Raw genomic sequence first — 17,637 nt, 5'->3', positions numbered from 1 at the left:
CATTTAAATACACAGTGTTACATATATATAAATGCAGGCTTGGGGTCTGTTCCTCAGGGAAATGACTGCCATAATTGTTTTGGATAGGTATTATCTGTCTATACCATGAATATTTGGGCCACAGTGCTCTGGGGCCTAATTTCTGCCACGATCAATCAGTGTAACTGAAATTCCAATATTATTTAGTAATTGAAACCCTGGTATAATAGCATTATACCAGAATCTTCAAGCCCAGTTGAATTCAACAGTTTATCCTGAGCAAAGAGAGAAGAATTTAATGCTACACTGAGCCACGTTAAACGGGAGAGATGGCCAAGTCGTAACAGCCTGCTCCTGCTTTTGTTACTGAAAAGCATTTTGTACAAATGTTACACAAAACCAGGGAGGTAAATTCGCATTTAAAGCGAAAACACCAAATCCCTGTAGGATTGGGCAAATTATTCATGAGAGTTTCAAGTCATGAACTTTCAGCTAATACTATGGTGCAAAAGCGGACCTCAATTTTTTTACACTCATTTCCTTTAATTATTACTAACTATAGAGATATCCTATTAAATGCAAATACGCTGAGTTTGCCAAGAACTACGCTTAAAACTCTTAAAACCGCAATAAAGTCACATCTTGAAAGCTGAAAGAATTGATTTTATTGTCTGTATTATGAATTGCAAAACTCAGAGCATACTCAACGCAAATTTTTCCTAAAATTGTTTGAAACAGCATTAGCTTTTGCCATTTTAGGGTATTGTACTGAATGGGGGTTGGAACCAGGTGATCTTTAAGGTCCCTCCCAACCCAAACCATTCTATGGTATGGCTAAATGAATAGATTAGTATTAATTGTCTGTAAAGCAGGTCAGATGCTCTGGTTTAATGTGTTCATAAGAATGTAGAGCTCAACTGTAAGATCAGCTTTAATTATAAAGGAAATAACTTTTTAAAAGACAAACTTTTTCAAATTCATTTAAAGCAAGCCCAGAAGACGAGTTTGTAGTAATCTACACCCACACACACATGCTGACACAATACAAAAATTAAAAGGCACTTTGTATAAATCTACAGCGTTCCACCTTCACGAATCAATGCCAAAGCAAAACAAAGATCATAATCTGGCAGCAGCTTAAAGTTCCCTATTTAAAAAAAAAAAAATAAAATTCATGACGGAAACCTTCTAAACCAAAAAAACCTCTTCTCAATCCAGGAAAATACCACCTGTAGCGTTTAGTAAGTGATAGACTGACATGCTGCGGAATTGCTGGAACCTTGCTTCGATATTTTTCCCAATTACGATTTAAAACTGCAGGTTCTGTAGGTACAACAGATTTTTCCTCACTGTGCCAAAGGAAAGGTGGTCAGCGTGTGATGGGGAGGGGAGAAGGAAAACTAAAAACATGAAGTTGCCTCCGCAACGTCCCAAGATCTTGTTCCTCCCAAGTTCTTCATAATAAATGCTGGAATTTGCTTTGCACTCATTTAGGGGAAGACGAGAAAATTGTGTAGGGAGAGGGAAGTGAGCAGCACGGCGCTGCTGCTTCAGTCCTCCCATCTGGCGAAAGCAGCAAGGCTGGCCGGGAGAACGGAACAGATGGCAGCAGGGGAGGAAAAGAGAGACAAGTATTCCTTGCAGCACTTCTCAGAGTGGTTCAGTTGCCAAGCTTTTAAAGAATACAGAGTGCACCCAAAGAGGCCTCCCAAAGCAACAAGTTAAGATTAATTAAGGTCTAATTAAACATAAATAACTGTACAAAAAATTGCAAAATCAAACTACCCATATATTTTTTTGAAAATCCACCAATACTGGGGTTTAAGATTTTAGCCTGCCGCTTCATTAATGTCCAAACCTGAAAACATAACATGCCTATTTGCTTTTTAGACTTCTAAAAAAAAAAAGAAGTACACAAGTTAATAAACTGAGGGGAGATAAATGACATCGGTGACGTACACGGACCATTTGGGAACGACCTGGGTGATGGGTAAATGCAGAGAGCCCTTGGGAAACCCTCCTTACCTCATGTTTGCCAGACAGATTTAGGAATATCCCATGCTATTTAGAGGGCTGGCACGACCCGCACCGTTAATAAGAAAAGAGCATTGCTTACGCAGCGCTTCTCCACTTGCCTCTCCTGGCTACGTCCCGTGTCAAAGTGCTGCTGCGCCTACGCGCACAGCAAACGGTGCTGCCTTCACTGGAAGTTTTCCGACTTTCTGTGAACACCTTAAAATAATCTTCCAGCACCGTTCAAACCTCTCGAGCGGGGCAGCAGCCGGTGCCAGCCCCCCCACCCCAAGAATGAGCGTGCAGCTGGAGGAGTGGGCGGCCGCGCTGCGTGCGGCCCAGCCCGGGCTGAAGGCGTGCGGCGGGACATGCTCCTGACAGGAGACGCCGTGTGTTTGGAAGTTCGAGTTTCACCATGTGACACAGGTTTAGGAGATACCAGGATCAGGGCTCGGCTGCTGAGGTTTAACGTTTCTCGCACTAAAATAGCTGCCGCACCTGGTGCGACTGTCTCAACGGCGCTCAATGTCACTTGCAAAACACCCTGAATAAACCTGCCGCGATGTGAAACAAAGCACACAGGCTTAAAAAAGTCACTCTTTTGGGACCGCGTTACTTCAGGGTAAACACACGGCGTTACCCGAGCAGTTGGGCAGCCAGCGCAGGCCTGGCGTGAGACCCCCCGGGCCCGTTCAGCGTCCGCTTAAGGCTGGACCAGGCAGCGGCTTCTCCCCTTCTCGGCGCTGCATGAGGGACAAAAAACACGGGTCAGGAAACACCAAGGCCACCCCTGAGCCCTCGGCTGGGGCAATCCCCAACCCGCCGTGGGGACCGCTAACCACCCCCCTGCAAGCCCTCGCTGCCCGACGGGAGAAGCTCGGGAGCCGGCCCTTACCCGCTGCCGCTGGTCGCTGAGGCAGAAGGTGCAGATGGGCCGCGGCGCGGCGGCGGCGGGCGGCGGGCAGGGCGGCGGGCAGGGCTGGGCGGCCGCCGCGCCCTCGGCCTGCCGCCGGTGCAGCAGCAGCACGTTGGCCAGGTGCGAGATGTAGCTGGAGGCCAGGCGCAGCGTCTCCACCTTGGAGAGCCGGCGGTCGGCCGGCCGGGTGGGGATGAGCCGGCGGAGGGCGCCGAAGGCCGTGTTGACGCTGTGCGTGCGGTCCCGCTCACGGGCGTTGGCCGCCGCCCGCCGCCCGCCACCGCCACCGCCTCCCCGCGCCCGCCGTCGCCGCCGCCGCCCGCCGCCCGCTCCCGCCGCCCGCCGCTGCCCCGCGCCCTCCGCCGCCGCCCCCCCGCCGGCCTTCATGGCGCTTGCCGCCGCCCCGCCGCCCCATGACTTTTATGCGCGGCAGGTGCCACATCGCCCCTGCCCGCGGCGGCGGCCGCCGCGGCCCCGTGTCCCGCCGGCGGCGCGGCGGGTCGTGCTTGGCGCGGGTGCCGCTTTTAGCCGGGGGCCGCCGCCGCACCTGTCGCCCGCGGCGGCCGTGAGGGGGCCCTGGGCTCGACCCGGCACCGGCTCCCGCGGAAATCCCCCTCTCCTCCGCCCTCCCGCTGCCGGGGGGGGGGGGGGGTCCGCGGGGGACGGCCGCGACGGCGGTGTGTACGGGCCCCGGGGGCCTCGTCCTGGCCCTTCCCGCTGGGGCGGGAGCTGCGGGGGCCGGGAGGCTCCCACGGGCACGGTGCTGTCGTGAACGGCCCTCGTCTCTTTGCAGGGTGTACAGGCTTTTACGGTTTTTGCCAATTCTGCGCTGCCGCGCACTGTTCCAGCTGGGCACAGGTATGGGTCGGTGTATATAGATACAGATATATATATATATATATATATATTGGAGTGGATTAACGGAACAAGCACGGAGGTGGATTTCACCGCCTTCCCCAGCAAGCAGTAGACGCACATAGAAATCCAACTCCTTATTCTGTCCAGAACGTGTGCCTGCCTCAGCCATTTACTCATTAAAAGGTCATCACAAGCACTAGTCGATTACACCTCTTTTCTCCATAAAAATTTGACAGCCTGCCTGCGCTCAGAAACTCATGAAAGGTCATGGTGCAGGTTTTCTCAAATGAATCATCTCTACTTGATTAAGCAGCCTTGACTGACCGTTTTTTTTTACGGTCCCAGAAGCTTGTTTGTGGTGGTGGTGGTGTCTAAATATTAATCCTTCTTCCCGAATCAGGGCTGGATTAGCAGAGTCCTGTCTCTTTAATCATGGGCGCGCACACTTAGGGCAGACAGCTGCTCTGACATATTTGGCTGGGAGTCATGCCCTCTCAAAATACAGCTGGTACCAACAGGCAGGGCCACATCTATGCACTGCGTTCATCTGCTAGGACAGCAAAGTGCTGTTTTACGTTTGTGGCACCTTCCTTTTGGGCAGAGGTTGCAGGCAAAAACGGACAAGCAGCTCTGTCAGCCAAATGCGACTGTACCGTACCTCGGCGTATTAATGAGCAGAACCTCTTTAACATGGTTTTTATTTATGTTACTTGAAAGAGAGAGGGGGAAAAGTTTTTGATATCCCTTCAGACAATGTTTTTGAGATTTTTGTGATTTCCGTAATGGAATATCAATACAATAAACTTAGCTCCAGGTTGAGGTACTTTGAAAACAAAGGCTGCAGAAATACGAGGGCGGGTGGATGCTGTGCCATTGATCCAAAGGAGTTCCTTTGGGGTGCAGGGCAGGACATGGCCCTTCATCATCAGATGCTGGGGAAAGCTGTGTTAAAAATCATGCAAGTGATAGTTTTCCAGGGAGTATGTGAGTATAACTGTATCCTTCCATAGTATTAAAAGCTCTATCTTCTGTCTGCTCAACCTTTTAAAAAGTAAGTGATTTAGAAAGTTCTGAAGTTGAATGTCAATACTTAGAACTGCTGCTAATAGTTTCTGAGAAGTGAAGTTCCAGGTAAGGCTGACACTGTCTTCCATGAAGGCTTCTCCCGTTTAGTCACATACAATATTTCTAGAGTGAAATTCTAGCTCATTTGAAGTCAATGACAAAACTCCCATTGAATTTAAAGGAAGCAGGATTTCACCCTTGATATGTTCTGGTAGCTGAACAGTGCAGATAATTGATTGTTAGACACAGTCATTCACTTACCAGTGTTTTCCTGTCCTTAGCATTTCACTTTCTTTGGGTTTTTTTTTCATTACTGGAAGTAAAACAAACCAAACCCAAACCCCCTGAACAAAAAGAGCCACGAGACAAAACTAGTACTGGTATTATCAAAATCAGAATTTATGGCTTATTGATAAACTAGAAGAATAAGAAAAGGAATGTGATACTCAGGAGGAAAATAATGCTGTGTCTGCAGAGAAAAACAGCACAATTTTCACTGACATTACAGCAACAGCTAATTCAGGGTTTAAGGACGAAGGGGTGGCCGAATGATTCTTGTTGTTTCCAAGGCAGTTTGAAAAAGCAGAGCAAGGAATGTTTGGTTTTTTGTTTTTTTTTTCAGATAAGGAGACTTGTAAAAAGGCCAAAATGCTGGTGACTTTAATTACTAGGTTATTGATTGGGATAACATTTATGCAAGTGCTAGGGGGAGCATATTCCTCAAGGAAGGTGCAGTAACGCAGGATTGCTGTTATTTTACAATTTGCTGAATTGCCAATAACAAGCAAGAATGGGGCTGCATGAATGTAAAGCAGAAGAGTGGGCAGTATTTTATGTGTAGTGATAAGGTTTTGCCTGAAATTTGCCTTTGTGCTACATGGAGAAAGATACCTGATCTCCGTTGTAAGGAAGCATTCAACAATATTCAACAGACTGGAAATATGAAGTATCTGACTGATACAGTTGCAGTCTAGTGGCTGGTGTTTCTTTAATTTGCTTCTACTTTTTGAAAACCAGTGTTAATAGGAACTACATAAAAGAAAGAAGGCTTTGGAAGAAGACCATATGGAAAAGCTGTACCTATGAAGAGAGCTGGTTAATTAGAGGATTACAAAAGAAACAAATCTAAATTAGTGGCTCAGAATGTCTCTGGTCACAGCCAAGAAGCCTCCCCAAAGTGTCTCCAATTCAGTAGAAAGCATAACACAGAATTGTTTCACTTGTAAAGAAAAAAAGACATTTAGAGACAAAAATGCCTTTAAAATACAGTACTTGAATGTTTACAGCATAATTCTGCGCCTGCGGGTCACACTGACTTCAGTTAGATTCCGTTGTTTATTCAAGAGCAGAAATACACCATAATCCTATAGACAAAAAAATTTCGGTTTGCATGGCTGTTTCTATTTTCCTCACACCATGGCGCTCTTCTTGCAGCCTGCCGTGGTTTTGAAGGACTATACTCCTTGTTGTTTGTCTTCTCAATCAAAGTCATTAAACATACGTGTGTATATATATATTTATTTCCTTATACGATAGTGCTCACACGCATGAGGAGGTAGGTATGTGTTGTAGGCAACAGTAGCACAGATCTGTAGCGCAGATTTCTGAGCCCCTCCTGGTTCGTGTTTTGGCTTTAGCAAATACTGCCATGGCAAGCATTGAAAACACAGGTCAGCTGTCCGCGCCCGGGGATTCTTCCAGTGGCTATGGGGCTCCTGTCCTCACAGGGCAGCAATACTGACCAACCCTGAATTTTGGTGGTGTGAGCGCATGTGTGAGCTGTTCCCCCTTGTGAAGAAGAGGCACGAGGTGCGAAAGCCGTGCAAGCCCGTCTGGAGCAGTCCACAACACGCCCGTTTGCGTGTACACAGGTTAATAAGCAGCACACTCCGTCTGCAGCGCTTGCCTTGTAAAGTAGAGGTTCACGACATGTTCCAGTCACATTTGGTAGATTTAAGGGAGAGTCCAGAGGGGTCTAACAATGAGAAACAAATAAAGGAAGTTAATGGCTGGAAATGTCCACACAGTGGAGAATACATTTGACAAAATGTTGTTCATTATGTGCCTGGCTGTGACTCTGGCTGGCTGTGACAACTACTTCTGTCCTTCACAACAAACCTGGATGATGGAGTTGTCATTTTATCGCAGTTCTTAATAAATGTGACTGCCATAAAATACGTGTTGATCTAAGACTCTGTTAAATGGCATTTTACCCTATACGAGTTCTGTAGGAGAATGATTTTAAGGAGAGAAGATTGAGGAGCAGTCAAAATATGGAACGGTACAAGAGAATTTGCTGGCAAAGGAGGACTCGCATAGAGCACCTTAAAGGAGGAAAGGTGGATTTAAGGCTTAATGTGTTTAAGTCGTGTCAGGTGGGATGGAGAACCTTCCAGATTTTAATAAATATCCTCCACACATTTTGAACTAGCAGTTTGCTGCCGCAGTGCAATTTCCCAAGTAGGGGAGGAGCAGGACCAGCTCTGCCCTGGACTGCTGGTAGTTGATTAATGTGGGATCTAAGAAGTCCCCTCTTGATATTCTACCCAGCCGGATTTAGCATGACACTTATCTCTTCACTTGCAATCTCTTCACTTACAATCTCTGTTCTTCATCTGAATTGATCTGTGCCATGATTCTCCAGTGTGTTAATGAGTTTTCTGTGTGGTGGAGTGCTAGAGGCCTTGTTAAACTCCAGAGACATCCTGCCTACTGCATTTTATTTGTACGCCCACTCTGTTACTCTTGACAAAAAGGAACTGAGTTGTTTATCTTGATTTTTTGTAAAAAAAATTGTGTTACAATATTTTTCTCTGTTCTGGCTGCCCACGGAGGCAAATCTGAATATATTATTCACCTGTTATTTCAAATCCATTTAAACTTGCCAAATCTAAGTGGTGTTCTACACGATTCTGCTGATACTCTCAAAGTTGTTATTAACTGCCTCAGAAGTAATTTTTGATCGTGGTTGCATTCAGCAGAATGATGACAAGGCATATTCTTTTCTCTGTCAAATTGAAACGATATGAGGATGGTAGACCTGCCCTCAGAAACAAAATGTTTTGCAAGCAGTATTTGTGCAGAGCCTTTTGTGTTCGTTAAAGCTGAATGCAGCCGGCGTTCTCCGCGCCTGCTCCCTTATTTCATTGCTTGTTAAATCCATCCTGACCGAGCTTGGTTGGTGGTTGGGAAAATGTTGTCTGTAACATTGAGCTGTGATGCGTAGTTTGGGGGCTGAGATCCTTTGCCAATCCATTTGGAAATCCACGTGTTGGTGAGCATCCAGACCTTTGATGAAAACTGTGGTTGCCCGTGTCTCTTTACGTAGCTGGCTGGCTGGCTAGGAGGGGCTGTCCCGCTGTCCTGTGCTTTGCCATGTGAATCCATGCCTCAAATAGACACTGCTGAAATGTGCTTTGTTTGGTTTTATAGACAAAAGGGACTTGAAGCACCGTCCAGCAAAGCGCCATGGACTCTTTAGACTTTCCGTGTGACTAAGTACCACCAGCTTGTGCTCTTTCTGTCCACTTCCAGATGCTGTCAGCGTGATGGTCGGCCTGTGTCATGTCATACTACCCCATGTTCCATGGTTTTGCCTTTTCAGAGACTAATGGTTGGCTAGGTCTGTTTCGCAATGTCTAGGTTCCCTGGAGTTTTCTGGGTCCTGGAGAAGTGTAAGAGCAGAACATACGTTATTAAATAGACATAGAATTGTCATCCAGACCAGTGTTTGTTTATTTTGTTAAATAAAGGTGGAAAGCTACTGGAGAAATGCAATTGAATTTTAGTTATAAAAAATAACGTGGCTGCCATAGTAATGAACATGAACATGAGATGCAGAATCGTCCACTTGTGTGAAACAACTATTGCAAACACTTCAAAATGCTTATTGTGGTTTGATTGTTCCATCTCCCCCTCCTCATGATTGCTAGATCTTCCAAAGCAAGCTTTTTTTTTTTTTCGGTACTTGTAGTTTTACAATATCCTTCCATGAAAAGCACTATACTGCTCAAAATTTTGTAGATACTCTAAAGGATGTATTTTCAACAGTCTCTTTCAAGTGCTTAGAGCTGATAAATACAAAGGTACCCAAAAACCCATGAAAGAAATATAAATGACTGTATAATTACTGGAGCTTCCGCAGTATAACCACAACTGAAGTTGTTTGTATGGTGTCTTTCCCTCTTCGTAGCTTCTTGAGTGTCCTTCTATGAAGATACTCAAAATCTGACATTCTTTAGATACTTCACTTTATTCTCCTTAGCGCTTCAATTGAACGCTTACGCTTCTGTTAAGGAAGACACCTGTGATCATGATTCCATAGTTCAAAGTAGAGTAGAGGACAGATTCGATTTCAGTTACTCAGGTTCAAGTCAGCACTGACTTCATTGTCACCAGTCGAGTTAGTGTGTCTCTGCACTGGTGTAGCTGATGGCATAATCACAATGATAATCAATTGCTGAACTGTAGGCAAAATTTTAAGGTTACTTCATAACTGCTCAGTGTTACAAAAGCAGAATACAAGAGCTGGTCCTCACTGGTTAGCAATCCCTTTGGTTCCAAACTGACATCACGGGGAAGCTAGTGTTAGGCAGCTGTTGGAAATATTACACTGATATTAGAGGGGGGTGTGAAGGGAAATTCCTTTATAGTCTCAATTTTTGTAAGAGAAGTTGAAGTGGGGAGGTGATCATTCCCCTGTACTCGGCTTTGGTGAGGCCGCACCTCGAGTGCTGTGTCCAGTTTTGGGCCCCTCTCTACAAGAAGGACATTGAGGTGCTGGAGAGGGTACAGAGGGGGGGGCTACCAAGCTAGTGAAGGATTTGGAGCATGTCTTGTATGAGGAGCGGCTGAGGGATCTGGGGCTGTTCAGCCTGGAGAAGAGAAGGCTGAGGGGAAACCTTATCACTCTCTACAACTACCTGAAAGGAGGTTGTAGTGAGGTGGGGGTTGGTCTCTTCTCCCAAGTAACAAGTGATAGAACAAGGGGAAATGGCCTTGAGCTGCACCAGGGGAGGTTCAGGCTGGATATTAGGAAAAATTTCTTTACTGAAAGGGCTGTCAGGCATTGGAACAGCCTGCCCAGGGAGGTGGTGGAGTCACCATGTCTGGTGGTGTTTAAGAGACGGGTAGATGTTGTACTTAGGGACATGGTTTAGTCATGTTGGTAGAGCTAGGACAAGGGTTGGACTTGATGATCTTGAAGGTCTCTTCCAACCAAAACTGTTTTATGAGTCTATGATTCTATGTGTGTGTGTATAAAAAAATAAAGCTATTTCGGTTTCAAATGTGTGTTGTAAAGAAGACAGCCAACTTTTCAGTGCCGTGTAGAGAAAGAGGCGTACTTGAGCCACCCTTCCCCCTGCAGCATGGCAGACGTGGGAGCTGCTAACACACAGTTGCGTGCCCAGGCATGGCCGCAGCCGACCAGCAGTGTCACGCAGCGCCAGCATTGCCTGGTACCTGTCTGCTCTGCTCCAGCACAAGAAAAGGCTGTGGACGTGCTGGAACTGTTTTGTGAAATAGCTTCTGTTTCCTGGGCACCCTCTGGATAACACAAGGGCACTCTTATGCAAACATGTTGTATAAGATTCAGATCTAAAATTTTGAGACTTACTTAAATCCAGTTCAGCATTTGCAAAAAGCCTGAGAGATTTAAAAGAGATTTAAATAGGCGTTAGCAGGCTATACCAGTGAAGATGTGGATGCACAGGCTGTTTGGAGTATCTGGCAAGACAAGGTGCTCAGCTTGATCTTCAGCTGGAGAGGACCTCTGTGGGGCTATTTCAGTTTGAAAAAATTAATTCAGCCCTTAGATGTCTCTGAGGTGTTTTAGGTTCTCCTTTGGTCCCAGTAGCAGAGTATGGGAAAGGCAGCTTAGAATAAAATCATCTCATCCCTGACCTTTTACTCACATTTGAGGCAGTGGGGTAGATACTATTTTTATCTTTATTTAGACAGAGATGTAGAAAGTTTTCTAAAAAGTTGCTTTAGTCAATTACTAACTAAACCCATCAGGGAAGGCAGAAAATTTCACAAGTTGGAAAAAATAAAACAAAACCTGGTGAGCTGCTTAAAATAGAATTTTCTCTAAAAGACGTGTCTTTCAACGGAAAAGAGTGTTTTGGAAACCTAAATCCACAGCTGCTGGTGACCATGGTTCTTTGGAGCTGGAATAATACAGTTTAATAATAATAGGTGAATTGTGGCAAACAAAAAGTTTACAGTTTGAAAGCTTAAAAGGCTATTCCATGGTGCCAAACAAACATGGAATGATGCCAGCATTATGCTTTTGGTAAAAAATTTTAGCTCCATCAATGCAGATAGGATCCTGTAAAATAAGTTTGACTAAGCTATTTAGATTAGGGGGCTGTGCAGACTGTAGCAGTCTCATGTATACTGCAAGTATAAGAATGAATTCTATTTTTTGTGGTTTTATACCCATAGAACTTTTTTCTCGATGGTTATATGGCAAGTCTTTTACATATATTACAGATTGCACATCAAAGATCCATCTCAGACACAGAAAACCCTCTACAAAGATTATTTGACCTTTCCTTGGGTGCCTATGGGGATATAACTTGGAAAAGATAAGTCACTCTCATTAAAATTCCTGCTGACAGTTGGCAGACCAGGTGGTCCTGCATAACACAAGTGCAGGGTCCCATATCCTGAGTCTTTAAAGATTGTGCAGGTATAAAGAGTGGCTTACTCGTGCTCTTAATTAAACCCAACTCTTTTGTTTTAGTTTAAACAAGTGCTGTTTGCCTTGTGTTTTCTGAATATGCCCTGCCTTCCGCCTGAAGTGTGCCCAATTTACTGTCTATTTTACAGCACATTTTGGAGCCTTGTTCTCGTTTTTCATGCTTCTATTTCTTTTAAAATAACTAGAGCTTCCAAGCTGCCTTATGGGGCCCCAAGAGGCTGGAACGCCCTACTGCTGGCCCACTGTCTCAACCAGTGTCCTTCCGTCACAGTGGATGCCGCTGAATCTTTCTTAGAGATATACAACATTTACATAATGAACCACTACTGATTAACGTCAGGTTTTTTTCTTTCTCACTTCAGGCTGCTGCTAACTGCTCTCTGTTTTAAGATTTCTGCTTCACTTTGGGGCAGCACACACTATCCAAACACTGATCCAGAAGTATTGGCTTGTGTGTGATCTCAGCTTTCATGGATAAAGTGAAAATGCAGATAATATTGTAATGAAGAAAACTTGAAATCCTGAATTGAGCGTACCTGATGGAGAGCTGTCTGAATTCACAAATGCACTGAAACCACACCTCTGTGCAAAGTAAGCTCTTCATCTTTATTAAAAAGCTCTCTAGTCGAGTGATTAAAGCTATGGCTTTGCTAAAGCCCTTGCTGATAGGGGATTTTTAAAATTTTTAATCCTTTTGAAATGAATGATATTTAAATTTATCACTTGTGCCAATTCTATCTAAACCTCCACTGCAATCATTGCTGTTACTTACGTTGATGGGAGAGAAAACAGTAAGCCAACATCTGGGTAGAGTACATATAATTTCTTAGTGTGTCTGCTGTCAGTTTTCTTTTTTCCAGTTGTACTTGCCTGTTCTTTTGGACATTTTGCTCTCTGTAGTAACCTGCTGCCGAATCTTATAAAACAACATTTCCTTTTATATTAAGAATACTACCAGAACCCTGTAAAGAGGAATTCTGTTCTTGTATCTGGCATTAGGATTGTGTCGCTAAAGAAACTGCAGTTTGACATATTCAGCAACTGCACTGAAAATTATTTCTTACAGGAAATAATGGCTTTCTGCTGAAATCATTAAAATGAAATTCTTGACTTGTCTCGGGATCTTTGAAGGTATGGGGAGACAGACTTGCATCATTGTGTGCCTGTTAGGCACATGTGCGTGCTGACCTGCCTTCTAGGCAGACCCGAGTAAGTTTCTTGCCTGAGAGGTGCTGTGCAAAGGCTCATAACTCACTTTCCAGGCAGACAAGAACAGGTACCTGTCTAGGAGACATCCCCTTGCTGATGACCTGCCTCCAAGGCAGACCTGTCTAGTTATCTTTTCTGTCTTTGAAGCAGCTCCATACAGAGTTGTGTCCTTAGCAGACTAAACTGCTGCCTGCCTGGGAGGTACTTGTGTTGATAAGCTTCCTTCTAGACAATCCTCAGCAATTATTTACCCAAAACGTCATCTTTCCGAAAAGGACATTTAGAATGTGAATTTGTAAATGATGTTTTTAGTTCTGACTGATCTCTGTGCCTGATATTCACTGTTAACCTCACCTGTATAAGAAATATAACAAACATCCCTCTCCAACACTTAGGAAAATAAAGAAGCCTGTCAAAAAATTGTGCTAATATAGCACAGAGCTTGCACATACTCGGGCTCGCTTCTGTGGCAGTGAACTAGCTGCCAAACTTGTTGAAGGGAGGGGAAGGAAGGGAGTGGGGAGACTTTTTTGTAATTCAAAATTGCTCTCCTGTGTTGAAGGAGTAAAGGGAAGGTGGACACTGTACGTTTCAGTGTTCAGTCTTAAAATTTGTGTATGATCATTACGAGTCAGGGAACAGGTTCTCAGTCATTTATACAATATTGGAAATGCCACCTGCTCATTTTTAATCAAAGAAACGCTTCATTTTACTTGAAGAAAAGAATCAATTACTAGTTAACAGTAAAATACTATTTAGTTCCTTTTTCTTTCCTAGAGAAATTCAGATTGCAGGTCAGACATTAGACTTGAGAAAGAAGGGGCATACATGTCCTCAAGGCCATAAACCTGCAGCAGTGAAGTGATCTGATAAGAAATAGATCAGATATTAAGTATTTTATGTTTGAGGTAATATTCTTGTGTGAGTATATCAATGTAACTCTGCAGTAGCTCGGTTGCAGTTAGTGCATAGTCACTCTGGTGGACATAGAACAAGCCCAGAATTAGGCTCCTATTTTTGCACTGCTTGTGTTTTGTAAAGGAGGCAAGAGTCTTCCTTTAGATACATCAGTCTTGCCTACAGTGTGACAAATCCCACGTGTTTGGAAAACATTACATTAACTCAGGAGGAAGTGCCACTATTTGGTCCTACTCTTGATGTCTTCCTGTAGTCTGAACCAGTTCAGCAGCGGACTAACATCTCCTGCCACGGGTAATTTCTCCCTCTTTCAGTCACCCTAAATCACTTAGCTGGGGCATTATGCATGAAGAGCCCTTAAGGGTGGTACCTTTCATCTGAGCAAAGGTGTGGCCACCCTCAGCCAGAATGCAGGAGCACTTTGTCATGGGACAGACATACATCCAGGGCGAGCTGTTCCCAACTTGTGGCTGGCCCAGCGTGTGTTTGCCTTTGCGTCACACACCTGAACGCATGGATGGTGTGATTTCTGTTGCAGAATTCTTCATGTGGGGTAGGGACTACGTAGGATTTTCTGCCTCTCCTTACAGGCACTCTGGTGGCTCTGTATGATAGGAAAAAACTATAATTAAAGAAGACAATCCTGCACTTGGAATGGAAAGTGGTGAAATTTGTATTAGTTCCTTAGTTCTAATCTAAACTAGTTTCATAGTCTGGAAAGGCTTTTTCTCTCTCCTGCCCAAATTAATTTCATCCATTGGGTATAAGGAATAGAAATCAGGACCCTGAAGTCATGCTGTGCTATCCAGAAATACAGGTATGATCCCCCTTTCCCCCCCCTCATCTTTCTTCCCCTCAACCTCTTTCACCTCATCTTTATTCCAGCATATTTTGACTAATGATTATGGTTGAAGAAATTGAAATCTGCTCGTGGGTATTTCTCAAGCAGACTAAGTTTGTCAGCTAAATTATTCATTGTGAATTAGCTCCTTAGAGGCAAGGACTATACTTAGTGTGATGGTGACCGGACTGGACCTCTGGGTACTGCTGCAACAGTCAGACGTAGCGTTGACAATATTCACAGTTTCGAATGGGCACAAGTGACAAAAGTAGATTTCTCCAGCACACACTAGCTGTGTGGAGCTGAAAAGCCTGACCTGCTCAGGAAAGGGGAGTTGGGAGCTGACAGAGAGCAAACGCCCAGTTACAAATAAAAAGTTGTGAGTGGTAAAACGTAGTGAAACTGTGTATAATATTTGGGTGTGGGAGATTTATTAAGATCCTGCCTTTGTGGGAAATCGCTGTGTCCAACCGCTTCCCAAGCATGTTATTAATCAGGGTTAATTTGTTGTTCGTAAACCAGACTGAGATTCTTGCGAATCATCACGTGGCTTAGTGCTATGTATGACTAACTGGGGTAGGTTTTGATCTGCAGAACTGAAACCATGCTTATTTGAATCCATGTTTTACTTTCTCCAAGGCGTGGAAATGTTTCTAAGAAAACGATGCGCTGTTACATACGTATCAGTTGATAAGATGTGGCAAGTTGTTAGTCCAAACGTGCTTAAATCATTCTTGAGAAGTGATTGGCATAGTGCATTTTAAAAGCCAAAGTATATTGAAGGAAATGTACTAACCCCATGTTTTCATCAAAGGCTTTATAAGGATTTTGTTTTTATTGGTGTAGTGTCCTTTTCTAATCTCAGCATTATGGAGCTTACCAAATGTGTTGCAGAACAATCCTCTGATGCTTGTCCATGTGTGTTTTGAGAAACGGCGGGCGCTAAAGAGAAGACTTCAGTGGATACGGGCAGAAGAAAAGAGAGAAAAGAGTTACTGAAATCCAGTGACTCTGTCAGAGAACTGAATCTGCAGTAGGCATGGGCAAAAGCCCTCCGAACCTCTCAACCATCCAAACTTTAGTGAATTCAGTGAAGAGTAACACAGGTCTGAGCTCACCATAACTTTGAGTTTTGTATGCTGAAGTCCCTGCCGAACTTTTGCCAATACTGTCTAGGTTCTTCACGTCTACCCAGCATAACAAAATAAACCGTCACTCAGTATGCCATGGTCTCCTGTATACAATAAGAACGATGAGTGCAATTACCAGCTGGGAGTGAGGTGGAAGAACCTCATCTTTTCCTCGTTTCATAACCCTTCACTGGATCGACTCAGACACTTAGGGCATTTTAGAAACTCATGTCGGCTTCTTATGCGCAGTGTTTTTTACATCTTGTTCAAGGTTACTTTGTGGGGTGTGAACACCCATTCTGGTGCACTGGGTATAGAGTAAATTGCCTGGAAGCACTATTTTAGACATGAATGGAGAATATTTACTTCCATCCTTTACTCAGGCCAGACTTTTTCGCAGGCATTATGTTTTCAGGGTGAGCTATGACCTGTTTTTCATTTTCTCATGACTGTTTCTTTCAAAAGATGAGTCTATCTCTGTGCTCCTTTCCAAATGAAATCCCACTGCTCATCCTGTTTTTAAATCAAGTCAGCATTCCACCCCATTTCCTTTTTACCACCTGAGATATAATAATTTAAATACTTTGGGAAGGAAAACCAGCCACTAAATCTAGTGACAGAAAGAAATGCTTTAGAGTAAGCATTAGTCCTACAAAATCAGAACTCCTGAAATCTGATTTCCTATGGTTTTGTGCCTGTTTTGGAGCTGTTTTGACTGAGCTCTGATACAGGCTGCCGCCGCTTTTTTCTTGATGGGGGTACGAAGTGCATCATTGCTGTCTAAGTGTTTGTATTGGTAAATTGTGTTAGGAATACAGGGCCTTCAAGCTTGCTACCTCTCTGTCAGGCTTGGTTAAACCTAAAAGATTAAAAAGTTACTGAGTGGACTGCTGGACACAGGCACACAAGCAGGATGCTTGCACATATTTGTTTCCCTGAAAATTCATGGAAAAAAGCTAACACATTTTCTCCCCCCTGAACTGTACACTTGTCCCTGGCATCATTTTAAACTACAGGTAAGGTTACTTTACCTTCTTTCCGTCGGTCTGACTGACATCAGTTGTCAGTTTGTCTTTTATCCACATAGCCTTTGTCTGTCCTGGGGCCTTGGTGCTGCTCCCAGCTGGTCTCTGCATCTTCAGCAGGTGGTTTGTTTTGGACTTGCTGCAGCTTATTCTCTGCTGCATCTTTTCTTTAAGAGTGAATGTGTTGTGGTACTATGCGTGGGTCCATTCTTCCTGCCTCTGTGCCTGTTAGCTTTTGCTGGATTTTGAGCCCACAGCTCACAAGAAAACCACAGCACAATACCGGGCTAACAAACCAAGACATATTTTTTTCTGCAAAATAATTAAAATCTTCCCCAATTTTAACACAACCTGTAAGGAATCTATTTTCCACCTACATGTGCTGAATGCATCTCTCACAATTACAGCACGTCTGAGTTACAGGCTCTCTTCTCTTGGTGCATGTCCAGGAGTACACCTTGCCCAAAGGCAAGATGGTAGCTTTTGCTCACTCTGAGTTTACTTGTAGATTGGAGAGCATGAGAAAAAATGTGCTACTGGCATGGCCAGCAGCTAAATGTCAAAATTTGGCTCTAAGACAATACTACTTAAGCTATTTCTCTACGTAAGCGCTCCTTACACAAGGAGGGATTGAAGGATCAGACTCATAGTGTTGTAAAATCACTCTCTTAGGAATTTTCAGAACTGCCTAGAACATTTTGAATCTAATTCTCCAAACCCTCAGGCAGCTTTGAATATCTCAGCTCTAATATATTGAAATAACAGACACTGATAAAAAAAACCAGGAGGGTGATACTCTGTAATATCTAGGCAATTCCTGGCAGGGTTGACAGAATGACTGCGGGCCGTGCTGCAGACCTCTGTCAGCACTTCTGTGTTGCTCAGAGTTGCACAGAGGAGTGACTCGATGGGCATCCTTGCGCCCACGGAACCCCAGCATCTATGCATCTGCCACAAAACCCATGCTTTACCGTTAG

At 44.3% G+C, this 17,637-nt stretch overlaps 1 protein-coding gene across 1 annotated transcript; it reads right to left on the bottom strand.

The window, feature by feature from the left end:
* Window positions 1-2,684: 2,684 nt before the first annotated feature.
* LOC147415445 (transcription factor 15-like) lies at window positions 2,685-3,295 on the bottom strand. Its single transcript, XM_086465938.1, has 2 exons — window positions 2,888-3,295; window positions 2,685-2,735 (listed from the first exon to the last, which is right to left on the bottom strand). The coding sequence occupies exons 1-2, from the start codon at window positions 3,293-3,295 to the stop codon at window positions 2,685-2,687; spliced, it is 459 nt and encodes a 152-aa protein (XP_086322064.1).
* Window positions 3,296-17,637: the final 14,342 nt, after the last annotated feature.

The sequence above is a fragment of the Leptosomus discolor genome, chromosome 5, assembly GCF_034619465.1.
Source record: "Leptosomus discolor isolate bLepDis1 chromosome 5, bLepDis1.hap2, whole genome shotgun sequence".
Taxonomy (NCBI): domain Eukaryota; kingdom Metazoa; phylum Chordata; class Aves; order Leptosomiformes; family Leptosomidae; genus Leptosomus; species Leptosomus discolor.
This window is presented reverse-complemented; position numbering and strand designations above follow the sequence as displayed.